Source organism: Propithecus coquereli, unplaced genomic scaffold, assembly GCF_000956105.1.
Source record: "Propithecus coquereli isolate 6110/MARCELLA unplaced genomic scaffold, Pcoq_1.0 Scaffold18, whole genome shotgun sequence".
NCBI lineage: Eukaryota > Metazoa > Chordata > Mammalia > Primates > Indriidae > Propithecus > Propithecus coquereli.
This window is the reverse complement of record NW_012142745.1, coordinates 894,408-920,703: the sequence shown is the minus strand read 5'-3', so window position 1 is coordinate 920,703 and position 26,296 is coordinate 894,408. Positions and strand designations below refer to the sequence as shown.

At 54.2% G+C, this 26,296-nt stretch overlaps 1 protein-coding gene across 1 annotated transcript; it reads right to left on the bottom strand.

The window, feature by feature from the left end:
• Positions 1 to 12,767: 12,767 nt before the first annotated feature.
• WNT10A (wingless-type MMTV integration site family, member 10A) lies at positions 12,768 to 25,962 on the bottom strand. The gene is made up of 4 exons (XM_012642493.1): positions 25,219 to 25,962; positions 23,896 to 24,158; positions 16,186 to 16,565; positions 12,768 to 13,914 (listed from the first exon to the last, which is right to left on the bottom strand). The coding sequence occupies exons 1-4, from the start codon at positions 25,329 to 25,331 to the stop codon at positions 13,417 to 13,419; spliced, it is 1,254 nt and encodes a 417-aa protein (XP_012497947.1). The 5' UTR covers positions 25,332 to 25,962; the 3' UTR covers positions 12,768 to 13,416.
• Between the last annotated feature and the right edge of the window lie 334 nt (positions 25,963 to 26,296).

Genomic DNA, 26,296 nt, shown 5'->3' with positions numbered 1-26,296 from the left:
GACAGCCCAGAAGATGAAGCTTCCTTAGCGTCGGGGCAAATCACCTCTGTGGCCATCAAGGCCCTTTAAAAGGCGGAACAAAAGGGAGGTCATGTTAATTCAGTTTGGAGGGAGGCTCGGGCTGAGCTCAGCCAGGTTTCTCCGGTCAGGGAACTCTATGGAGGCCAGGCCTCGCCAGTCTGGCTCACGGCGTGTGACCGGCCCACAGTAGCCCATGAATGAAGCTGTGGCCGCTCCTAGCCACACCCCATGCAGAGGTCTCAGCTAACCCAACCCCGCCCTCCTGCGGCCGCAGCCCGATTCCCAGAGGGGACAGCGGCCTCCAAAGCACTCTTGCCCTCTGCAGGCCTCCGTGTCAGCTTTGAAAAGGAGCACGCTCCCTTGGGCCCGCCCCTCATTTCCGGCCTGGAAACCTTGAGTTCTCGTCAAATCTCGCGATAGCGCTTGTTGAGCCTGCCCGCGCTGACCGCGGCTACTTTGCTGGTATTTGGGGCCAGGGCTCTTCGCCCGACCCGTTATGCAGCAGCATGGACGGAGATATAAAGGTCCACTGGCTCATTTAAGTCCACCCGGCTCTAAAGGTTCCGATCGGGAAGCGAGGGACCGGGAACCGCCTTCAACCCAGTGTCCGTGCTTGACCGCGGCCCTGGTCGGGTTCTCACGCGTACAGGTGACAAGGACGCAGAAATAATGACTGCCTGTTCTGAGCTCCCACTGGGTACCGGACACCGGGCTCTACACACGTCTTCTCATTTAATCCCCACAATAACCCCGAGAGAAAGACGTGTTTTGTTTACCTTCGTTCTACAGATGAGGAAATTGAGGCTCAGAAGAGTAAAGGAATCTGCTGAGAGTCACAAAAAACTGTGAGGTCAACACTCTAACTCAGGCAATCTGACTCCAACTCTTGAGGTCTTGTTACTGTGGTAGAGCAATTTGTCAACAGATCCTTCCACCCCTAGATTCCTAGGGGACTCTGTAGCTCAGTGAAAAGTACCCAGGCTTTGGGTCCACATAGATTCAGGTGCATTTGAAAATCCAGACACTTTGCTGTGTGACCTTGAGCAACTCGCTTAACCTTCTTGAGACTCATATTCTTCAACTGATAGATGGAGATAATAATAAAACTTAAGATTATTGTGAGTGTTAAGATGTATGTTCAGTGCCTACTCCATGGTAAGCTCTCAATAAATGGAAACTACTGCCATTAACAATCTTTTTGTTCCCTGTGTATTCTGCAGTGTTCAGTGTGGTAGGAACTGCTTAATAAACCATGAGTGAATGAGTGAATGAGTGAATGAATGGAGAAAGAAATGAAATAAGTCTGGCCAGACACCAGGTGGTCCCTGCCTCCAGCCCACTAATCTCTTACCCACTTCTCTATGTGGTGCCACCTCAAAGGGCTTGAACTGGGAAATGACTGTTCATCCTCCTTTTCCCAAAGCAGCAGTTGTGTGTATGTGTATGTGTGTGTATGTGTGTGTGTTAACTTGTTATTAAAGTACCAGAGAAAAGTGCATGAATCTTAAGCACACTTAAGTTTCTACAAAAGGAACACAATGTTGTAGTCAGGCCTCTGAGGAAGAAACCAAACACCACCAGCCCCCAGAATCTCCCTTGTGTTTCCATCCCTTGAAGGGGTAACCACAATTCTGCCTTCTAACAGCATAAATTAGTTTTGCCTGGTTTTGCACTGGATGCAACTGGAATGATACAGCATGTACTCTTCTGAAACTTCGCAGATCTCTGTGTGTCCTAACCCTCAATGGGAGTTAGAGAAGAAGCCCAGTGGAGTTGCCTCCCATGTGGTCAGGGCTGCTGACCGATGTCGCCAATCTCACCATCACCTGCTGCCTGATAAGAAGTCCCCACAGCAGAGATGCCTATGCTCCTGGTGACCCTGTCCTTGCCATATACCCCAGATCTTTCCTTCTCCACCAGGAAGGCCCTGAAGGAGTGGGAGATGGGACAAACTGAGCCAGAAGATGGTCATGCCCAGCCTCCCAACATTCCAAATAGTACTCCTCCCTCGGCTCTGTTCCATGTCCGCCTTCCCCTCCAGCAAAACTTCTTTCTCACCCAGGGTGATGAGCTGATGAGCTCTCCGGCCTCTGCTGTTCCTCCCTGTAGTCTGGCATCCACCACAATGCCTCAGCCCATCAAACATGTCTGTTCATGCTGGAACCCCAGTTGTAGATATGGCTTACCTCCTCTTCCAAAGGATTCCTGATGCCATGCCAGTTAAAAGGACAGGGCTCAAGGGTCTGGACGTTACAGGGTTAATATTGCCTAGAACCACTAGACAGCTCACCCAAAAAGCCCATGCTTGGCTTAGTGGCTTGAGCCTGTAGTCCCAGCTACCCAGGAGGCTGAGGTGGACGGATTGCTTGAGCCCAGGAGTTCGAGGCTGCAGCGAGCTATGATCACGCCACTGCACTCCAGCCTAGGAGACAGAGTGAGACCTCATCTCGAAAGAAAATAAAGCCCCATTATACACATATTACCATCAAACCCATGTTTTATATGAGGAAGGTAAGGCTCAGAGACATTTGAGGGATTTGTTCTAAACCATATAGTTCATAAGTGATGAGAATTAGACTTTGGGAGTGCCATCTGATGCAGCTCTAGAAGGCTGGGTGTCTACTGAAGGCCACCATTCAACGCGACTAAAACGGGCCAGATGTATAGCTACTTTACATGTATTATATCCGGTCCTCAAAACAACTCCAGGAGATGGGTGTTTTTATTTCCATATAGCAGATGCAGAAACTGAGGTCCAGAGAAATTAATTAATTATTTTGCTTAAGGTCACGGGGATAGTGAGAGACTAAACTAGGATTCAGCCCCACCCCTAGCCCACAGGCTGACCCCAAAATCTGACTCTTTCCTCTGCACTACGCCATACTCATTGGAAGGATTTTGACAAGTGCAGATATAAGTGGACATGTGGCTAGGACAGGACAGTGGGGGAACATTCCAGAGAGAGTGAAACACGTACTATGGAGGGGCTTTTTCACTTCCTCATTACTGAGTAACAAACCACCCCAAAATGTAGTGGCTAAAAATAACAATTTATTATTATTTCTCACAGTCCTATGGGCTGATTTTACTCAGCTGGGGAGATCACACTTGGGGTCTCTCAAGTAGCTGCAGTCAGATAGATGCTTTCTGGGACTGGAGTCATCTGAAGGCTCAACTCAGCTGGAAGTCCAAGATGGCTTTTTAAATCTCATGTCTGGCACCTCGTCTGAATTGGCTGGAACAGATGGGGCCTGGCCAGGCACTGCTCTCTCTCCACACAGCCTTCCCATGTGACTTGCTCAAGTTTCCTCACAGCATGATGGTCTCGGGATAGACAGATCTCATATGGCGGCTGGCTTGCTCAAGAGTGAAAATTCCAAGAAATTGAGGCAGAAACTGCAAAGCTTCTTATGACTTCTCCTCAGCAGTCGTGCAGCATCACTTCCACAGCATGCTTTCAGTGAAAATGAATCACAGGACCAGCCCAGATTCAAGGGGAGGGGACAATATGTAGGTGTGAAGCATGGTTCAATGGGGACCATCTTTGGAGACCAGCTGTTACAGGCACCGCGAAGCAGGAGGGGCAGCTCAGGGAATTGCATGCAGTCATGCTTCAGTGAAACACGGTGTACGAGAAAGAAAAACTGGAGATGACAGTTTGTGGCAGATGGTGGGGGGCTTCAATGACATGCTGGGGACCTGCATGTAGTTATGCACTGGGGTCTTTAGTGGCCCAGCATCTGAGCCCCCTGCCTATGCTAGTGGAGCCTCCTTAGTGCAAATTTTAGTGAAAAGTCAGATACTTGCTCCCCTGACCCCTGGGAGGAAGGTCACAGCCAAATCAATGCTCCCAGTTAGGACTTTGGATCTTCAGTAAGTGACCCAAGGAGGCAGAGAATTGTTTATAATTGATCCCAGAAGCAGCAGTAGCCAGTGCTCAAGGTGGTGGTAGCTATGTGGGAGACAGCTCTCAGAGCCCAGAGACTGTAGCTCCTTAATCAGGCTGCTCTTGGGACAGGTCTTGGCTGCCTAGCTTCTCTTGGCTCCTTCCTGCTTCCTGAGCCTGATTTTTGAGGCTTCTTGTCAATTATGGGAGCTGCTTGAGATCATCCCAGTAAATTCCTCTTCTACTTAAGTGAACCAGAGTCCATTTATGTTGTATACAATTAAGAACCCTAATTGGTACAAAGACCCATTGAAAGCTGCAGTCAGAGGAAATGACATGATCAGAACATTTTATGGGAGGGAAAAATAGAAAAATCTGATGGAGTTAGATTGAAGAGGGAGAAAGAGGAATGAGAGAGGCCATTGGGACGCTGTTGTGATGTTTGAGGTATTTGGTAAACTATGATATTGATCTAGGATACTGTCTGAATGGAGTGGAAAAATGAGCAGATCTTGGACACTGATTGAATATGGAAAAGCGAGGAGAGAGGGAGAGTCCACACTGACAGCAGTTTTGAGCCTCAGTGACTAGGAAAATGATTATGTTACAAAGAGAAATAAGTCAGGGAAAACTGGTTTGCAGGGAAAAGTCATTCATTCATTTATTCAACAAATATCAAATGCCTATTCTATGCCAGGCACCATGCTAGGCCTTGAGAAGATAGCAATGAACAAAACAAAGTCTCAGTCTTTAAATTAACAAATACATGCGTAAGATAATCAAACTGCATTAATAAAGCTTTAGTCTGTGGTCCCACAGACACACAGCAAAACATATTTATCTGGCAATAGAACTTCAAAAAAGATTCTAGGAAAGAAGACTGGGCCTGTAGACAGAGATTGGTAGTCATTCCTATAGACATTCGTTTATTTATTCATTCATTCACTTATATTTATTGAATATATACTATGTACTCAGTACCATTCTTGGCATTAGAAATACAGCAAAAAACGAGACAGTCTCAGCTCTCATGGAGTTTCTATTATAGAGTTGGGAGGCAGGCAGTAAACAAATACACAAATATGTCAAATATGTGATACATACTATGAAGAAAAATAAGGCAAGGTAAAAGCAAGAGGAAGTTTGCTATTTTATATAAGCTGTTCTGCCAAGTCCCCTCTTCTAAGGAGACATTTAAGTGAAGTTCTGAATGAAGAGAGGAAACATCCGTGTGGTTATCTGGAGGAAACCTATTTCAGGCAGAGGGAATAAATACAAAGGCTTTGAGGCAGGACAGTGTTTGGTTTGTCTGAAGAATTTCCAGGATGCCAATGTGGCTGAAACAAAATGCGAGAGAGAGTAGTAGGAGATGAGATGAAGGAAGTAGCAGGGGGTCCATCCTGTAGGGCCTTGTAAGTCATTGTAAGTACTTTGGCTCTAGATCTGAGTGAGATAGAAGACTTTGGAGAATATCAAGCATAGAGGTCATACTGCATGACAGACATTCTAAAAGGACCACTCAGGCTGCTGTGCATAGAATAGACTGGAGAGGGAGGTGAGGGAAGAAGCAGGGAGATCAGCTGGGAGGCAATTGTAGTCAATCAAGGCAAGAGGCGATGGTGGCCCGGACCAGGATGGCAACGATGGAGGAGGTGGTATGTGATCTGACTCTAGATGTAAACTGATGGGCACCAACCACATCTGCTGATGAATTAGATGTGAGCTATCAGAGAAATAAAGGAGTCTGATGACTCCAAGGTTTTGGGCGGGAATAGCTGGAAGAGCAGTCGCCGCTTACTGAATAAAGAGGATTGAGAAGTATATCTAAAGCTCCAAGAGTGAGTGAAACTGTTTCCAGCCTACCTGCCTGCTTTCTTTTTGAATAATTTCACTCAAAAGCCATGATGCGGGGGCCAAGAAATATGAGGCATTCATGCAGAGACAGAGGAGACACTGGGGCTGGCCCTGGTTACCAGAGCCCAAGATGGAAGAAGACGATGTCTGCGGGGCATGGAGAGAGCAGTGGTAGTGAGGAGAGCCAGTTACTTACAAAGAGATTGCTCCAATAAGAAAAGAGAAGGAAGTTACAAAATGGAAAAGGAGAAAAATAAACCCTGTAGTATTGGATTGGAGTTGAAGGTGAACTCATTATTTTCTACATAGAGAGATCAATAGAAGATAGATAAGTGATAGATAGATGTAGATATAGACACAGATACATGTGTACATAATAATACATATATTTCCTGGCACCGTCCAGAGAGCAATGACACCTCAAGAACAATAAGCACATCTAGCACCCATATCTTGGCTTCTACATATCATTCTCCATTAAAAGAAACAAGGGTCCCTTGGAGAAATGGCTCATTCCAGGAATGGGCAGAGAAAGTACAAGATGAGCCGGGAATATCTTGCTGTGCCAGAAAGTAAAGAAGTGCTCAAAGAATTATGATGATAGAAGCCAGCTTGGTAGCTGGACCAAATCTGAGAAATTTTGAGCATCAAAATAAATAATGAGGCAATAAGGAAGACATTCAACGTCTGTAATACTGCTGCCAAAGATGCATAACCCAAACCTAATCATGAAGACACAACAGATAAACCCAAATTGAGGCATTCTGCAATATAACTAGTCTGTGGTCTTCTAAATTGTCCTGGTCATGAAAGCAAAGGAAAGGCTTAGGAATCATCTCAGAAGGAAGGAGACTGGAAAGACATGACAACTAAATGCGATGAATAATTCTGGACTGCATCCTTTCGTTATGAAGAACACCATTAGGCCAACTGATGAAAGTTCGGTAAGGTCTGTGAGTTAGACAGTACTAATGTATCAGTGTTAATTTCCTGATTGTGCCCACTGTATTAGCTTATGAAGGAGAATGTCCTTATTTGTAGGAAATACATACTAAAATATTAGGGAGTAATGGGCCATCATGTAGGAAACTTATAAGTGGTTCAGGGAAGGGGGAAGTTCTTTGTACTATCACTGTAACTTTTCTGTACCTTTGAAATTATTTCAAAGGAAAAAGACCAGGAAAGAGTGAGTGGAATCCCTGAGGCAGTGGAGAGAGAGAGAGGAGGACCAGGCAATGCAACATCAGCCACTAACCAGGAAGGGTTGCATATGTCTAAGGAGAGGGCAGTAAATGATTTGCAGTGTTGCAAAAAGACCGCAGAGAATGAAGAATAAGAAAAAGCTATTGAACTATTTACAAATTTTCTGTGTCATTTATCATGGCAGCATCTTCAGTTATTGCATTCACAGACAACACTGGATGTGCATACGGGGGAAGCAATTAACAACTTCTAACCACTTCTTGGCTTCCCTGAGCCCTGAGATTCAGAGGCTGGAAACCTGTTCTCACTACAAACTATTACACTTTTGAAAAGAAAATCCCAATGACATAATTATATTAGCTCTTTTCAAGAGGCCAGATCTCCCAATTCCTAGTTTTAAAATGGTTCTTTTTGCAATTTAGTGTATTCTAGTGACATAATTTGATGCTCACATTTTGGGTCAAAACATTCTGTATATGGAATTATTACTGTGCACAAGTAATACATGTTCATTATGGACAAATGAAAAATGCAAAGGACGAATTTTAAACCACCTATACTCCCACCATCCAAAAACAATTTGTTAACATTTTGATGCCTATTTTAGACTTTTAAAATGCAAATCACATCTATAAATTTTCATTTCAGTAAAAAAGGGACCCTGCCCTGTGCTATTTTGTATCTTGCATATACCCTCCTCCCCCAATGTAGAGCAAACACTCAGTCTCAGTAACTAAATATACTTCCATTGCCTCATTTTTAAGGACGCGGCGAGGAATTCCATTGAGCACATGGGCGGTGACTTATGTAACCATGTTCCTATTTCAGGACTTTTACGTTGGGCGTGGTGAGATTGTGCCGCAGAACCTGCGGACAACGCTCAGACTACTAGAGAAGATGGGAGGTCAGGGAACGGCTAGATCTCTGGGCACGGTTTTAAGCACACAGTGGGAGAGGAATGAGGTTCACCAAGGCCGCGGCCAGCAGAGAGCAAAGAGCCCGTGGAGTCGGATTTGGGATCCACGCAAAGCAGAGGGTGGGTAGTACCCAAGGGCAAAGGGCACCGGACGGGTAGAACCCGAGACCCACCCAGCTGGAGCGAGACCCCGGGACGGAGGCAGCGGCGCGCAGTCCAGGCATCAGAGCTGGTGCGCCACCGCTTAGCACCAACAGAGGGTGCTGTGTCCTCAGCAGTTCGCGGTGGGCGGCTCCCAGCTGCAGGCCAGATGTGGACAGCTGGACCGCGGGAGGCGCGAAGCTCTATCGAACCCCTGCAGACCGGCAGGCGGGTGGGGGAAGAGCAAAAAAAGGACGGCAGGGGGCAGGGTGGTGGCAGAACACGCCACCGTCGCTGCTCTGCAGACTCCCGATTGCCTTCCTTTGTGGGGCAGAAGGGGGGGAGCCTCCCACCCAGAGGGGGCGCCGTTTTCTGATTCCTAGAAAAGTGCAATATGGCCTGGCAGAGGCCCTGGGCTGGCTCAGCAAGTCAGAGATGGGTCCACGGGGCGGGGGTGGGGCTCGGGGCCAGGAGAGACCCATTCGGCCGTCTGCGGCGGGAAAGTGAGCCTGCCTTTAGGACCTTGAACTTTTTGAGTACCCAGCCCCTGATTCCAGACGCTCCAGCACGCACGCACGCACACACATACACACACACACACACTCAGATATCCTTCCAGCGCTCTTTCTGCCGTGGGTGCAGTGTGCGTTCGAGGAGTGAGAAACTGAGGCACAGCAGGATAGAGCACTGAGTAGACCCCTTCTCCCCATATTGTCTGGAGCGGAGAAATTGGGCTAAAGGACCACAGTCTGAAGCTCCAATTAAGGACCCTGGGGCCGGGGACAACCCCCGCCCCTTGACCTGCCTACTGTGCCCCCACCCTCCAGCAGCTTCCCAGACTCCGGCTCGGGCGTAATCAGCTGCTGCGCGCTGCTGTAATTGGCAGCGCAGACCCGGCCTGGCGGAGGACTCGCGGGCGGCGCAGGGGCGGGCGAGGGGCTTAATTGCAGGGCTTTGGCCCACAGTCTGGCCTGCAGCTCCACTGAGGGGAAGGAAGGGACGGGCCCCTTAGCTCGGTAGGCCCAGCTTTGAAGGAATCCAAAAGGCCTTTGGATTGGTAGTCGGGGATCCCTTCCCCGGAAACGGGATTGAGGGAAGGTTGAACCCCAGCAAGAGGGTGGGGAGCGGGATGCCTCGGGAGAGCTCAGGGTAGTGGGGGACAGATTCCAAACTCTCCACCCAAACCCCAGAATCCCTGGTTCGTCTGGTCCGAGACTCCTCCCTCGTTCTGACCGCCCCCCCCGCGCTCCCCTTTCTGCCGCCCCCGTCACCCCCCTTCTCGTATCCCCAGGTCGCTCCCACCCTGGGGAAGAATGTGCCCTCCTAGCGCACCCTTGCCATGGTAACGGCACACCCCCACCCCCGCGCACCGCAGCGGCCCGGCCGGGCCCGCGGGCGGCGAGAAAAGGGGGGCGGGCGCCTCCCAGCCCCGAGGACACACCTCGGCTGCCCTGGTTGCCACAGCAACCGGAGGCATTTCGAAGTGCGCAGCCGCGAAGTGGCAAAGGGCTCTCTCTTCAAGGTCCCTTACCCCTCTAACCCGCCCTGAGAGTCTCCATGGAGAGACCCCCTCCGCCCCGCCTCAACTTCAAGGGCAGGTCCAGAGAGGAACCATGGGGTGCCCCAGCTTGCGCACACGGCGATACTAGGGAGCAAAGGCAGCGGAGGGCCCCAGAGAGCCCGGACCCTGAAAAAAGATCCCTCTGTCGCCAGCCCGTCCCCCTCCCCCAGCAAAGCCTGAGGGGGGCGCTGGCAGCAGGAAGCCGGGGAAGGGCCGGGAGGCGCTCAGGCCCCACAGCAGAGCGGTGATTACAGGGACCTGTCCCTCCCGCCCCCGGCTCCCACTCTCATTAAGTCATTTTTTCCCCTGTTGGAAAGTCCCCGTGCCTTGAGCGCAGGAGCTGGGGCGACCGCAGGCAGCTGCCAGCAACCACATTAGAAGGGGGGGTGCGAGGGGAGGAGGAAGCCGCGACTAGGGCCTGGCCACGCTCCAACGGGGAAGGCCCCCTGCCAGGGGCTAGCTGGGGGCGCATTAATTCGGAGAAAGATGGAGAGCTCCCCGATGGCCCTGACCTTGTTTCTCACCCGCCGCTGGGGCACTCTTGCAGCTCCAACTCTGCCTTTGAAAGCCTCTCCTGTCCTCTCTTTTGCTGACCCTGGGACCTCGGGCAAGGATGCCAGTATTCTGATCCCGCCTCAAACAGGCAGCCTCTCCCTGACCCTTAACCCCACTACTGCCTTCTGATCTATCCACCACCCTCATTCTCTGTTAGTTCCCTCCTTCTTCCTACTTCTTCCTCCTGCAGGAAAGTAACCTGGTGTCCATCAGGTGAAAGGCATTGGTGGTGGGAGAGGTCCTCTCGCCCTCTGAATGATCTCTGGCTAACTTCTGTTCCCATTTCCAAATCTCACCCCTGGTCCTTCCCAAGCTATTGGCAAGTTCTTCCTCCCATCTAAACTCCACCCTCCCGCTTTATTTCAGCCCATATCCCCTATTTCCAATGAGTACATTGATGCCTGCCTCACCCTTCAGCCCAGTGCCTCTTGCACCCCATTTCCCACTCCTCATCACCTCCACATCTCCCTAGGGCCTTCACCCAGTCCCACACACCCCTTTGCAATTATGGGGTCCAGCTCTGGTCCTATGACTCTAGTCAGCTTCTAGCCCAGAGAGAGGATGAGGTGAGCAACACCCTATTTGCTCCTTCCCCAACTTTTCCTTCCCTCCTTTACAGGTCAGGTTAGGATATATCAGCTCACCATGACCTGACTCACTAGAACATGTCCCCTCCCCTACAACTCAGTGTCCAGCCCCCTGCTCCTCCCTACCACCCACCCCTCCCTCCAGTGGCAGCATGCTCTACAGTTGCTGCTCCTACCTTATTATCCCAACCCCGATCCTCTATCTCTCATCTTCATTCTTCCCTCCCCCAGCTCTGTCCTCCTTAAGCCTGGAAGGCAGAGGAGGGTGAGGCCAAGGCTAATGCTTCAGTGGACCCACTGCTGGGTGTGTGAGCACCCCCACCTCCCAGGCCTCCGGTTCCTCCAGAGCTCCTCTCCTTCTCCCTGGAAAGGGAGGGAGGAAGGGGGTGGAAAACCCAGCCCCCACAGCTCTCTCCTGGGTGAACAAGAGGAAAGGAATGAGGCAGGTGTGTCTGGCTGCTCCTGCCTACCCCTCCTCCTGGGGGACTCTCACCAGCCTGCCTGTGGGGCTGTCTTTTGGGGGATGGGGAGAGAAACCCTGTCCTGCACAGAGGCAGCGGAGCTGAGCATTTGCAAGGGTCTGCTGTCTCGGACATGTCTGGGAGCTGTGGGATGCAAGCAGTTGGAGAGGAGGGAGCTGAGGGCAAGCTAGTGGGGGCAAATCTCCCAGCTGGCGGGCCTACAGGGGTGCCTCACCATGATAGCCTCCTTTCCTTCTCGCCCCTACCCAGGGATAAGGAGACATGGGACAGGGGTAGGGAAATATAGGGGGGCAGTGTGCAGGCCAGCATTTGGGGAAAGGAACAAGTCTTTGTCCTTGTCTGGTTCATCAACAGGGGTGTCATTTGGCCATAAACTGAGAGAGCCAGCAGGATACCTAGGTGTGAGCAGCAGGAGGCCTGGAGGAAGTAGGCGAAGTGTTCTTTCACTGACACCCTGACCCCACGTCCCTCTTCACCACCCTTCTCCTTGAGGGTCTGTTCCAGAAAAACATCACATCTGAGAGCCAAGGAGAATACAATATTGGACCCAAACTGCCAACTCAGCAATGTCCTTGTGAGGACACGAGGGTGGGGAGGGACTATTGACCTGCTAAGGGTCACCCTGATATGGGGATCTGGGGGCACAAGAGGTCCAGGAAGGATGTCTCTCCCCCACCCCCAGACTTACTTACATACCCTGCCTCTCCTGCCTGTACTCAGAAAGACTAGAATCCAGACAGTGAGTCTCCGGGCCCTCCCCCGCCACCCTCTTCCCAGCCGCACCTCCTGGCCCCACCTGCTCCCTGGGGCGCTGGGCTGGGTTGAGCTGGGTCTTGCCCAGGATTACTCCTCTCAGAGTGCCTCCTGTCTCTGCCGACAGTTGCTGCTGGGCATGGCCACTCGTCCTGGCTTGTGGCAGAGGGCTCAGCCACAAGGTGGGCGGTTAGTGCTCTGGTACCAAGGGCTCCAGATCCAGCCCATTCTTGACATCCCCACTGCCTTCATCCAGTTCAGGCCCCATCTCTGGTTTCGAAGATGGTTGTAGCCTCCTCAGTGGCCTTCCAGCTGTCACCTTGTCTCCCCCTTCAGCCAGTTCCCCCATAGAGCAATCCACGTGGGAATCAGACCATGACACACCCTTGCTTATGACTCCCTGAAAGTTCCCATTTCTTGTCATTGAAACCCCAGCCCCTTACCTTGGCCTAAAAACACATGTGATGTGACCTTTGCCCTCCCTCTGAGCTCCTCTCCTGCTGATCTGCCCCTTGATTTCTTCACTCCAATCACAATGGCCTCTTTGCTGTTTCTCCAACCAGCAGAGATCTTTCTCACCCCAGAACTTTTGCATTCACATGGCTTCTGCCTGGAAAGCCCTTACCCTCAATCTGCATGGCTCTCCTTCCCGTGGTGCAGGTGTCACTATGAGTGTCACAACTCAGAGGCCTTCCTTGACCAATGGCTTTGTCTGAGGGGCCCCACTCCCCACAAATCATTGTCCACCAAGCAGCAGCCTGCTTTATTTTCTTCATAGCACATAGCATTGTCTGTGTCTGAAAGGACCTTGTTTGTGCATTTACTTGTTTATTGTCCATCCCCCCCACAGCAAGAATGTAATCTCCAAGAAGGCAGGTGTGGTGTCTCTCTTATTCACATCTGTATCCCCAGTGCCTCTCATCCCCCCAGAGTACCACAACGAGTGCAAAATAAATATTTGTTAAATGAATGATGGGGGACATGATAAGGGTAGAGGCCAGTGGGAGGGTGTCTGGGGCCTTTATAGAATCACTTGAGCTCAATTATGTCCATTTCTTCCTTTAATCCTCCTCCCCCTGCCCATCAGCTTCCATTCATTCTCCTCCCCACTCCAGGGGAAGGGGGAAAGGATGAAGGAGATAAGCTAAGGAACTGCCTGGGTGACACTTGTCCCAGGGTGTGGGGCAATCCCCAGCCCAACTGCGCTGTCTGCACTTGGGGTAGGGAGAGAGGAGGCCAATAAGTCCTAGAGCCCACAAAGGTGAGGGCTGGGGTTCAGAAAGGCCTGGACTGTTCTGTGATTGCAGACCCTCAAGCCAGGAGGGTCCTACAAGATCCTGTGGTCCAACCTCCTCTCCCAGGAGCCAAGGTGATGCTGCCTCTGCAAGATTTCCAGCCGCAGAGGGCCAGGCTCAAGGAGGGGAACCTTGCTCAGGGCCCAGGGGACCCCAAGGCGCTCACTTGCAGACGCTGACCCACTCGGTGATGCGGCACTCTTCGCAGACCACGAAGCAGCACCAGTGGAAGCGGCAGTGGCAGCGTTCGCTGCGCGTCTGGCGCAGGATGTTGTGGCCGCGGCCGCAGCACATGCTGCCGCAGCCATCCGGGCCCGCGCTGCTCTTGTTGCACAGGCGGCCTACGGTGCCTGCCGAGTCCAGGCGCGGCTCGCGCTCGCAAAAGTCGGGCGACTTCTCGAAGTAGACCAGGTCCGCGGGGCTGGCCCGGCGGCGCGGCCCGGGAGCGCCCGGGGCGGGCGAGGGTGCCCCCGCGGGGCCGGGCTCCAGCTGGCCGCCGTTGCGGTTGTGCGGCCGGATGAGCGTGGCGCGCTGGAAGCGGCTGCGCAGCAGCGCCCCCACGGCGCGGAACTCGGGCGTCACCTGCCAGCACGTCTTGAGCTGGCAGCTCCCTGACGTGCCGTGGCACTTGCACTTCCGCCGCATGTTCTCCATCACCGCCTGCGGAAGGAGGCACCGTGAGGGGTGACGCCCGGGGCCAGCCCGCTGCCCTTCTCCCAACGCTGAGCCTGGCCTGCGAGAATCTCAAAGGCTTTTGAAACCCACTCCCATCGCGAAGCAGGGGACCCAGAGCCAGGCAATCAGAACTCCTCTGCCTGCTCTTCTGCCTCTCCCAACCGCCTCCCACCGGGCCAGGCCCTGGGGGAATTCCCTCCTCTGGCTCCCCTCCTCTCCTGCCCACCTTTCCAGCAGCTGCAGGGGGCCCTTGGGGCTGGAGCTCTTGCTTCCTGAGGGGGGATCCCAGATCATCAGGGAAATTCCCTCTCCTTCTATTGCTGGGGTAGGGTCCAGGAGCAGGTGGGTGCTGGCCCACTACATCCCAGCCCCAAAGCCTCTGGCCTCATTCCAGGCCGTGAGCGGGATTTGCGGAGAGTCTGAGAAAGCCCCTTTCTACACACCCCCCCAACCCCCAAAGGAGAGAGGACAGGAGCTGAAGGGACTGCCCGCTTCATAATGCTGGCTGGTGCTTAATTCTGCCGTATGAGGAATGCCAGGGTTCCTCCTAGAAAGTGAGCACCACAGGGAGCCAAAGCTCTACCTGAACACAGAATGGGACCCAGAGAGAGCCAGGCTCTCTCAGCCTGGTGAAAGTGGAGAGAGTTCCCAGACCTCCAAGGGAGGTGGTTATGGGAACACAGCTACCCACCCCTCACCCAGCTTGAAATTTGCTCCTGCCAAAGAACCCCTTGGCATTATCCTCACCAGAGACCCCAGAAGAAGTTGGCCACATCCTCCTTTGCCCCACTGCACTCCAAAAACACACCCTGGGACAGGGAGAGCAATGATCCAGGGCCTTTAAACCTGGGCAGTAGGACCCTAAGAGAGGGACCCTGCCCCTCCAGGTCTGCAACTTGTATGTGCAGCTTGTGGTGTCAGCACCACGTGGGAACCAGCCCAATGCCTCCCCAGGCCAACAGCTCCAGAACATCTGCTTCCCACAGGCAGCAGCCATTAATTAGCCAGTTTAACGAGGAGGAGAAGGAGGAGGAGGAGGAGGCACAGTTGGTATGGGCTGGGATGGGAGCAAAGCTTGGGAACAGAGCTGCATGGACAGGGCAGGCTGGGTGGGAGCTGGACATGACCAGAGGGTGAGTGTGCCTCAGTTTACCCCACCTCTAAGTCAGGATGGGAATTGCTGAATCAGCTTAGAGACTTTGTGGAGGAAGACAATGAAACAGGCATGGGCTAAGAGGCCAAGAGAAAGGGGAGCGAGATGGAGAAGGTGCCAGGCAGACTGAGAGGAAGCCAGGAACAAGGCCTGAGCAGGCTGGGCAGGGTCAAGAGAAGGGATGAGGATAGATGCCCAGGAAAGGAAAGTGTGAGCTACCATGAGGGCTAGCATCAAAGAGGAGACTGACATGGTGGAACAAAAGAGTACAGGCTCAGAGCTCAACTGCCTGAGAATGAATCCTGCCTCTCCCACTACCACTTTCTCACTAATTGTATCACCTTGGGCAAGCTTCTTGGTCAATCTGTGCCTCAGTTTCCATATTTGAACATAAGGTTAATAATAGTACCCACCTCATAGGTAGTTGTAAGGATTAAATGGGCTAATATGTAGGAAACTGCTCAGGACAGTGTCTAATACATAGTAAGCCCTCAATAAATGCAGGCTATTATTACTTTCCTTTCTTCTTCTCCTGTTTATTTATTTAACTTATTTTTAATGAATGAACTTCGAGGTAGTATAAACATTCGAGGGCGGGGGAGGAAGAAGGCAAGGGTAACCATGGCCACAGTGGCCCCTAGGAACCTCACTTAGCCCCCTCACTGCAGGGATCCCTCATTCTCGACTGCACAGAGAGGCTGGGAGAGATTACCCAGTCACTGAACATTAGAGTTGGGAATGGATGATCTAGTTCGACCTTCTCACTCTATAGAGGAGATAGGTGGCAGCACCAGGCCTAGAGTCCTGAGATGCTAACTGCCACTTTCTCCGTTATCACCGTCAAGCCTAAGGAAGTGGGAGGAGCAGGTTGCTCAGCAGGGAGTGTGCTCATCCAGGGCTGCAGGGACTATTTCATCCCTTCCCCAGGCCTACCCCAGTGCCTGGCACACAGTAGGTACTCATGAATGTTTGTTGACTGAATTAGGAGGGGCAGTAAGAAGGCTGCAGAGGTGGGGGAACAGTCCCCAGAAGAGAGGTAGGCCTGGGGGAGAGCGAGCCCTAGGCGGAGGGATTTTGAGCGACCCAGGGGGCGGGGCTCTTACCTGCCTCCCGACTCTGTTGTTGTGCAGCCTCATGCGCGCGTGGATGTCTCTGTGAGGCTCCCGGGAGTCTAGAAAGTCCTTAGAGAAGCGCTCTCCAAAGCCCACGTCGGGGCTGCAGCCGCCCCACTCCCAGGAGTCCTGCAGGCCGGGGCTGGCTGGGGGCAGGGCTGGGTGTTCTGGGACCCCGTGGCTCAGGCCTTTACCGCGCTGTAGCGCGTCCAGCTGCAGGCGGTGTAGCTTCCGACGGAAGGCCTCCTCGTCTCCGCGCCTGGATGCGTCGCAGCCGCAGGCCTGCAGTTTGCCCAGGGCGCAAGCATTGGACACCGCATGCACCACGCCGGCTGCCGCGATGGCGTAGGCGAAAGCGCTCTCTCGGAAACCTGCGGTCAGAAACCCGGAAAACACGGACTCCGGAGGAGGTTCCACATACCATTTCCCTGCCCACCCTGCCCAACCTTCTTATCATACCAGGGAGAAACTGAGGCCCACTGTGGGGGAGGGTCGGTACAAGGGTACAGAGTCAAAGAAGGGCAGAAATCACGCCAGAAGCCAGGTGTTCTGCACACGGGTCTGGGGAGGTAGGTCTCCCTGAGAGCCCTCTTCCTTTTGCACTACCCTCTCCTTTTCATTAGCGTCACCTTTAATAAGCTCAGAATTTATGTTTACATCTCTCCTGTAGGGCAGAAAGTACCTGGTAAACACATTCTTTTTAAGATCAAGGACTTCATCTATTACCTCTCATGGTGATATCAGCAATTTTAAAATAAGCCTGCAGAAAGAAGGCAAAATTTAACCCAAAGAATAAATTGCCAGTGATGGAATTCTAGAACTCAGGAGATGTCGATGAGCAGAAGAGATAGGAAGAGGAGACTGTTGGCTCCTAATGCTCCCTGTCCCAAGATTGTCTGTCTGGTGTGTGCCCACGTAAGGCCCAGCACAGAACACCAACCCCAATGGCCAGAGAAATAAATCCGCAGAGCTCCCCGTTCCTTGTCCATAGGACATCCCTGAAAGCCGCTCAAAACTGGACACCACCCAGCCACCATGCGTGTGGTCTGTGTAGGCCAGCTAAAGGGGTTGTTTGAGAGATGCTAGAGGTGAGTCCAGGGTCCTACCCTGGGTCCGGCATACAGAAGTGTTGGACATTGAGAGACAAGGGCAAGCTGAGGCAGACACCTTTCACTAGATGCCCAGGAGGCACAAAAGCTTTCCCTGACTAAGCCACTTTCAGGGGCCATGGCTGAGCCCGCCTGGCCACTATCTTGTCCACACTGTCTTCCTGCTTGGTGCTCCAGCTGGTCTTCAGGGAATGACCTGGACCTGTGGCAGGGGAAGCCTTCTTGCAGAGGAGGGTCCAGTTTGGACCTTGGACCTTGCTTATTCTGTATCTGAGAAAGGACCAGTTAGAAGCAAATTCTGGTACAAGTCTCTGACCAGCCTCTGGACACCAGAGACAGGACAGGCAGTGAAAGAAGCTGGGAGCAAGAATAGCCCCCAGATAGGGAAGAGAATCCATGCATGCCATGGGCCCCTGTGGGAGAAGCCCAGAACCTGGGCAAGAGGCTGATGGCCTTGGAGGAGGCTAGAGATTCAGAGGAAACAAAAACTCTGTGTCCTTCCACCATCAAAGACTGAGAAGACATGTTCTCAGAGGCCTCACAGACCCCAGAGAGCCAACCAAGACTGGACAGAGACCCTAGCCCTAATCCTTAACACCACCCCCCTCCACCAGCATCACAGAGCCCTGTCCTCCCCTCCCTGCCCAAACCAAGAAAAAAAAAAGAAGAAGAAGAAGACAAACTACTGTATCATTGAAGCCAGATTGCCTAGGTTCACATTTTGGCTCTTCCACTTACTAGCTGTTAATAGCTATGTGACCTTGGCCAAGTGACTTAACCTCCCTGTGCCTCAGTTTCCTCATCTGTAAGACAAGATGGTTATCTACCTCTGCCTCATTGTTCCAAGAATTAAATGAGTTAGTAAAAATTGTTTTTGAGACAGGTCTCACTCTGTTGCCTGGGCTAGAGTGCAGTGGCATCATCATAGCTCACTGCAGCCTCAAACTCCTGGGCTCACATGATCCTCCTGCCTCAGCCTCCCCAGTAGTTGAGACTATGGACATGTGCCACTACTCCACTACTCTTGGCTAGTTTTTTTTTTTCTTTCTTTCTTTCTTTTTCTTTTTTCTTTTTTTTTTTTGTAGAGATACGGTCTTGCTTTGTTGCCCAGGTTGGTCGCTAACTCCTGGCCTCAAGCAAACCTCGCGCCCCACATCCCAAAGTGCTAGGATTAGAGGTGTGAGCCACCATGACCAACCAAGTTAGTAAATTTAAAGTGCTTAGAATAGTGCTTTACTCATAGTAAGTACTACATGAACATTAGCTATTATTACGTTCTTCCTGCTGTCTGACTTCACTCACTCCTGTTATGTTTCAAGCCACTGTCTTTTGTCTCACCCTGATCAGAGACAGAGCTCAGAAGCTTGTGACCTATTCTAGAGTAGATCACCTGGGCCACCAGAGGCCCATGACAGCAGATTCTTCCTCTCTATCTTCCCTTTCTATCTTCCCTTTCCAGCTCATGGTATCTCAGTACCTTTTTTCCATAAGGAACCCAGCTATGAACAGACAGGAGGGGACGGGGATTGGGCTGGAGCCTTCAGTGAGGTTGCTGGGAATTGGCAGGAGCTGCAGAGGAGTAGAAACTGCTCTGGGGAAGTGGGGCCTAAGGGGCATGAGGGTGGACCTAAGTCCCTGGGAAGTACACCCTATCTTTATCCCTTGCCTTTTATCTGTGGAACTCTAAGCACTTCTCTTACTGCTGGGGGAATCTTCAGCCTCCTAGGACACATGGCAATACTCAGACCACCAGAGGCAGCCCAGGCCTCAGAAATCACCCCTCACCCCCCACACACACCACCGCCACCACCACCAAACACACATGCATTATGCAAAAGGGGAAAGCCCAAGGTCACAGGGATTATGAAGCTGGACCCAGACCCAGCTCTCCCAGCTCCCAGGCCTGGCAACTTTCTGCTGAAGGACATTTGGCTCTAAGGGAGTCCTACTGCTGAGAAAGAAATGCAGGTAGCCCAGGCTCTAGCTCCTATGGCCTTGTCTGCACACGGCACCAGGGAAGAACAAGAGTCTGGTTCAGAGAGGTTGTGCAGGGCCAGCAACCATCTATCTTCCAGGCTTGGCCACATTCAAGGGTAGGCCTCGAGGAATCTGGAGAAATGCATCCCACAGCCTGCAGAGAACACTGCTACCCCATGCAGCTAAGGACATATTCCCCTACACCACCCCGTGGCCTCTGACAGCTGTCACGGCCACGTGTAGAGGTGACCAGGCAGGGCCTGTGTCCACTCTCTGCTCCAAGCATCCAGGCCTCAGAGAAGTCCAGCCCACTGGGTCTGCCCCCAGTTCCTGTTCAGGGCCCCAGTTTCGGTCCTGGCCCCGACTGTCTGGGGCAGACACAGGCACTGTGCCATCTGGCCAGCTGGAGGGGGAGAGGGGTGGGGCCATGGCCAGCTGGGCTGCCCGGAGCAGAAGGGGGTGTCGTTAAGACGCACAATTAGCCGCCCTGCCTTTGATCTAGGACAGGGACTGCCAGCATCTAAGTGGAGTCAGCTGCTGCTACAGGCCTCAGCCAAACGGCCAGGAAGGGGTTGGAGGAGGAGGTTTGGAGGGCAGGGGAGTGTGGAGGAGAGAGGATTTGGGAGCCAGTGGGAACTAGGAGGGGTTAGAGAAGCTTGAGCCCTGCCCATTCAAGTCAAAGAGGGAGGGAAGGGGAGAGATCTGGTCTCCATTCCCTCCACGCAAATAATCTGTGCATGCCTGTGCCCCTGAATGGAGAGAGAGAGACTAGTGTACATGTTGGAACACTTAGGTGTGACACTGAATGGAGCCACACGTTTGCAAAAACAGGAGTAGGTGTTTGTGTGTGTGTGTGTGTGTGTGTGTGTGTGTGTGTGTGTGTGTATAGCAGTATCATTTCTTGGAGAAATCCCCCATTGCACCAACTCACCTCTCTGGGCACACGGTGGGAGTTTGTGTTGGCCTTGCAGCTTGAGAGAGTTATAGCAGGGGATTGGGTGCAGGCTCTAAAGTCAGCTGGCCTGCATTCGATTCCTGGCTCTAGGGCTCACTTTTAAGCTGTGTGACTAGTGGCAAAGTACCCAACCTCTCTTAGCTTCATTTCTAAAATAAGGATAATAACAGGACCTAGTGAATGGGTACTGTTTGAGGATCCTAAAGCATAGATGAAGTGCTGTAGAACAGTGACCAACACACAGCAGGTGCTTAATACATGCTGGCTAATTTATTGGATGTCATTAAAATAATAGGACCATGAGTGATCCTTGGATATGAGTGCCTGTGCCTCAATTTCCCCATCTGATCACCACCCAAAGGTGAATGTAAAAGGTAGGTGGGAGAAGAATGAGCCAGGGCCTTGGAGAACAGATCCTAGACACTCAGACTGCTGACTTCCCCTGGGCTGGGAGCCCAGCTGCAGGCTGCAGGGCCTCACAGCCCCCTTTTCCATCCATTCCCAACGTTGGGCCTTAGGGAGGCAGTACCTAAACCATATGGAAGCTCCTGGGGCCTGCTTTGTGAATCTACTGCACTCCCCTCCATCAAGCCTCTCCCTGACCTCTCATCCCTCTTTCACTGCTCTGAGCCCAGCCCCCAGTAGCCCCTTCCTCAAATTTCCCTCCCATCCCCACCTCCTTAGAGAGATGGAGAGGTTCTCTGTTCCTCACAATGAAGGAATGTGTTCCTCTAACACATGTTCTGCCTAGCACCTAATCCAGGCGCCAACCATCTGGGTCCTCAGCACAAAAAGCTGGGGATAATAGTGCTGTTGGCACTTAGGTCATTGCTGCCCCTGGGCTAGATGAAGCAGCTAGCATGGGCTTGGGGCCCTCCCACAGCTTCTCCTGACCCTCTCTAGCCCTCTGGAGGCCCCTATCCCTGCCCCCACACCAGCACCCCTCTCCTTGGCTAGGTAAAGCCCCATTAGCTAACTCACCTTCCCAGGCTTGTCCACCCCAGGTGCTCAACTGCTCTTCCCCCACCTCCTTTATCAGAACCGCATCCCTCCAGCCCAACCCATCTCTGGGAAGGTGTCAGGACAATTAGATGACAATAACAGCATTAAGGAAGATCACCTCCCCCACCCCCAGTAGTCTCTGAAATTTAAACATGGCATACATGTTTAAGAGAACCCCATTGGTAACCTGGGTCAGAAAAGGGGTCAGCACCCTGATATTCCACTTGAGGGAAACGCAGGTCACCTGCCCCCACAGGGACAATCCATAGTTTGAAAAGAAGGGAGACTCCTCCTGGAAGGACCTACACCAGGGGCTGACTGCCACCAAGAGTAGCCTCATGGGATTCAGATTTAGCTAGGACTCCAGAAGATAGGCCTAGACAGACCAGGAAATGACCCTGGAGGAAGGAGAACCGGGAAAGGGGTGCAGTGGTAGCCCGTGGAGAAGGGGAATGGCAGATTTCTTTCCAAAAGCCCAGAGTCCCCTCCGAGGAGGAGAGGTAGAAATGAGGTGTGAGGTGCTGGGGTTGGGGGGAGTCAAAGCCACAGAAGTAGGCGGGTGTTCCAAGGCCCAAGCAAAGAGCCCAGCCCGCTGCCAGAGCCCGGAGCCGCTGTCCCAACCCTCCCTGCACCGGGTGCCTCCCCACCCTGGCTAGCGCCGGCAAGTCTCCCCCCTCCACCCCTAACCTCTCCCCCCACTCGTCCCCCCAGCTCACCTCCCGCTTATTAAACTGCAGGTGAACCCTGGAGCGCCTGGCGCCCAGCCAACCCCGCGCGGTTGCACCGCGAACTCGCCCCCAAGTTTCAAAGACCCCAGGTCCTTCAGCAGGCCGCTCAGGTCTGACCTGGTGAGCCAGCCAGGAAGCCTGGGTTCACTCAGTCCAGAAGGAAGAGGAGGACCACAGAGGACGCCTTAGGAGAGGGATAAAGAGCTTGCCTTGCCTGCCTAACCCCAAGAGGCAAGGGTGAGAACCTCAGCGACTACCCTAGTCCCCAGTGAGCGGAAACCGAAGCAAGGGCTGCGGAGTCCTCTCCTGGGACCCGAGGGCCTCAGAAGGAAACGGGGCGGCGGGGAGCGCGGGTGACCTAGAAACCCGAGGGTGGGAGCCGGCGCGCAGCGGCGGTGAGCGCCGGCCGGGCCCGGCCGGGGCATGAATGATGCAGAGGCCTGTCACTTCGTGTCAGCTCGCGCGGGCGGCGGGACGGGGAGGGGCGCGTGGTCGGGGCTGAGCGGGCTGGCGGCCGGCCGGCCGGGCCAGGCAGCGGCTCCTAGACGGCTGGAGGGGCGCGGGCTGCAGCGGGGCGAGCGGCGCGGGAGCGCAGGGCCGGGTGGGGGGCGCCCTCTCCGAGAGCCGCGCGGCTGGGGCCAGGAGCCGTCTGCCGCGGCCCGCGGGGATTAGTTCGCGGCTGCATGCCGCCACACGCGTCGGGCTGGGCTCGGCCCGGGTAGAAACAGCGCCCCGGGCGCGCGGGGGAGGGAGGAAGGAGCGCGCGGGGGCGGGGCGGGCGGCCTGCGGCTGGGCTGGGGGAGACTGGGGTGGCTCCTGACTTGGGGGCCCACGGGATGCGATCGGGGTCCTGGTGAAAAGGGAAAGGCTCTGGCTTTCTGAGTTCTTTCCGAAGTTGGGGTACATTGGAGCCTGACTCCTCCAGAAGCCTCAGGACCCAAGGCTACAAGATATGGGTACCCCTCCTCCTCAACTGTCAACTGAGAATTGGACAAGTCCCAAGGAACGAAGGCCACAAGGTCACCGTCCCACCCCAAGCAGCTGAGAGGAGGACAGATAGATACTCAGCTAGGGCCATCCAAGAGGCAGGGCCCCCATCTTTCCCAGAAGACCTGAGTCAAGGCCTAAGATACCAACCAGCCCAGGAGGTGGATGTGAGCAGAGTTGAGTGACAAAACCTCTTGACCTCTCCAGCCCAAGCCACTCTAGGGATTATGAAGGTGGGCCTTGGGTCACCCAGAAGTTGGGGAGGGAGGACAGGGAGTGGGCTGTGGCTTCTCTGAGCTGTGAGGGGAAGAGGGGTTGACAGGGCTGTCAGGCCTGCTGGGCAGAAGCCGCCACACAACCGCACACAGGCACACACACCCAGTGCCTCTGATTCAGAGTGTGTTTTCGGGGGCAGCAGAGGATGACACATAGTCTGGTGGTGTACCCCACCAGGAAGAGCTTCTGCAGAAGCATAGACATTTCACCTGCCCAGGCTTCCCCACCCGCACCATTTGGCAGAAAGCCCCCAAATCCTCCTGGCGCTGATTCTGAGTTATTTCTCACAGGTTCTCCATCCTAAATGTGGTTTACTAAAGTAGAGAGTAAATAGAGGTAGGTGACAGATAGGGTTATTTCCTGGGCCTGAGATATGTGGTGTCAGTGATGGGGCAGGGTGACTCAGGAGTCCAGTTCTCAGGCATGGAATCTGCCACCCTCAGCCCACACAGCCCAGCCTGGAGCCTCATCTGTCCCATTCGTATGCCCCCACAGCCTTTCTGAGATCAGAAAGAGACAGGAGAGCAGCATGACTGCAGATGGGCACATGGGAGGGGGTGCTGCCAGCTTGAGGGAGTGGGTTAGGGATGGCTGAAAATGGATTCTGGAGTGAAGGTGTTGGATGGGGCAGGCAGGGGAGCAGGGTGCAGGGGTGAGGGGCAGCTACCTCTGCTGAAGATGGGACTCTCGTAGGGGATCTTATTGCGAGTCTCAAGACTAGAGCAGTTCCAGCGCTGGTCCCGGAACTGGTGTTGGCACTCGTGGATGGCGATCTGGATGCCCTGGATGGCTGAGGCAGCCACGTCAGGGTGACGCACACACACCTCCATCTGCCGCCGGCTCAGGCCTGGCAATGTCAGGCACACTGTGTTGGCGTTGAGCACGGGTTCCGGGGGGAGGCGGAGGCCCAGGATGTCGTTGGGTGCTGACCTGCAGACATGTGGGGTGGGGTGGGTAACTGTTCTGGGTGGCCAGGAGGGTCCCATCTAACAACACACTCAGCCCCAAAGGCCATAATCACACTGTTCCAACTTCTGCTTCTGAAGGTTGGGCCCATCAGTACACTCCTAAACATTCTTCTTTCCTTGCCCTCCTTACTATTATTCCCTCCAAAACAACCCACCCAGCTGCACACCCACACAGGTAAGCATGCAAATGCACACACATCCGCTATGCCTGAGCACACGGTATTTCGTAAGTACATCCCCAGGCATAGATGCCCATGTACACAAGGTCCCCTAGGAGCCCAGTCCCAAATGCATGTTTCAGATAGACATTCACACAGACACACATCTGCACACATTGTGGTAGACACACAGACCCAGGAACACGTACACACATGCACACTGCATCAGACATAGTTATGGACACACACAGACACATTTACACATGTGTTCATCTTAACATACATTGATCCATGAGATCTCACCGTCACACATGCTCACACATATAAACTGCTGTTTACTGACACAGCTTACTGGGATCATGGGCTCACTTGATCTCACACACACAGACACAGACACACACAGACACACGCACACAGATACACACAGCTCTTCCAGCTGCAGTTTCTCACTGACCCCAACTGGACTACCCCTTCAAGCCCGCCCCCCACCCCTGCCCCTGCCAGGGGGTGATCTGCAAGGTAGAGTGAGGCAGCTTGAGCTGACTCCTGGGGTGGGGGTGCATTCCCCAACATGGCAAGGGCTCCAGGTTGGCACTTGCTCTCCCCCACATACAGCTCCCCTCCTAGTTGCCATCACTCTCCTGGGCACTGCCCTGACTCTCTGGACTGCTCATATCCTGTCACCCGTCCAACTCCCTCCTGTGAGTGTGCTCACTGTCTTTCCTTTGACACCAGCACTTTCCTGTGACCCTGTCCCTCCCTCTTTCCAGGGTCTTTTGCCCCAGCAGGAGCACCACAGGCCCCTGCGGCCGGCCCCCCGGGGTCTCAGCTCTCCAGGAGGCGGAGCATGAGGTGAGGGCTCACCTGGGCACGGCAGCAGCCAGCAGCAGTAGGAAGAACAGGAGCGCCCAGAGCTCGGGCCGCGGCTGGGGCTGGGGTCGGAGCCGCAGCCAGGGGCGAGGGTGGGCGCTGCCCATGGCGCGTGGGCCGTGACGGGCTGGAAGTGGGGGGCTCACAGCCCGGTGGGACTGGCGAGCCAGGGGCGGCGGCGCATGATCGACGGGGGTCGGGGCGGCTGCGACACACGGCTCCGACTCGGGTCAGGGCTCCCGGAGTAGACGGCGCCCGCCTCCCCGCTCCATGGGGCAGCGCCCCCGGGCACCGCCCTCGGGGGGGTGGGGTGGGGGGAGGGTGAAGAGCGGGCGAACCGGGCACCTCCTGGCACAGGGGTCCGGGGAATTTCCCAAGGCCCCCCTTCGACAACTCCCGGTGCTTCTCGAGGATAAGGGGGGCCCGGAGGTGCAACAGGCTGGGGCCCCGAGGCCGGGGTGCTGGGGAGCCCCCCACCGCAGCGCCGGGAGCCTGCGCTTCCAAGGGCGTGCGAGGCGCGCTGGGGGGCGCGGCGCTGTCGGTGCCCGGCCCCACCGCACCGCCCGGAGAGTGAGTGACTGTCCTGCTCGGGAGCTCTGCCGCCTCCCCTTCCCCCCCCCATTTAGTGTCTCAGGGCTCTACCCCACGTGACGTCACGACTGGGGGGGTGGAGGCGTGTACGCGTCCTGAGGCCACTGCGTCCGCTTGGGGCTGGGGGTGGGAGCGGCTGTGCCAAGGGCGGGGAAGGAGAGGCGTTGGGGTCTGTGTGCAGGTATGCATGTGTGCGGGGCGCTGGTTCGTGTGGGGAAGGGGTGCGTTACGGTGAGGTGTGTGTGCCTGGCGGAGAAGCAGCTGCTGAGGAGCGCCCCCGCCCACCCCACCCCGAGACACACACACCTGCAGGGACTGCAGGGGAGGGGCTGGCCCCTCTGTTTCGCCTCGCTCACCTGAGGAGGGACTTCCCCCAGGCCTGCAGTGTGTGAGGCAGGTGTGGGGTCCTGCAAAGGGGTTTGGCAGCCTTTGGCTCTTTCTCTCTTTTGCTGTGTGACCTTAAACAGGTGACTCTTGCTTG

Excerpts from the sequence above, each read along its gene's own strand:
- WNT10A (XM_012642493.1), bottom strand. The coding sequence starts at position 25,331 with ATGGGCAGCGCCCACCCTCGCCCCTGGCTGCGGCTCCGACCCCAGCCC. Across the intron at positions 24,159-25,218 it reads CTGGCTGCTGCCGTGCCCAG|GTCAGCACCCAACGACATCC; the intron begins GTGAGCCCTCAC and ends ACATGTCTGCAG. Across the intron at positions 16,566-23,895 it reads GAGTCCCATCTTCAGCAGAG|GTTTCCGAGAGAGCGCTTTC; the intron begins GTAGCTGCCCCT and ends TTCTGACCGCAG.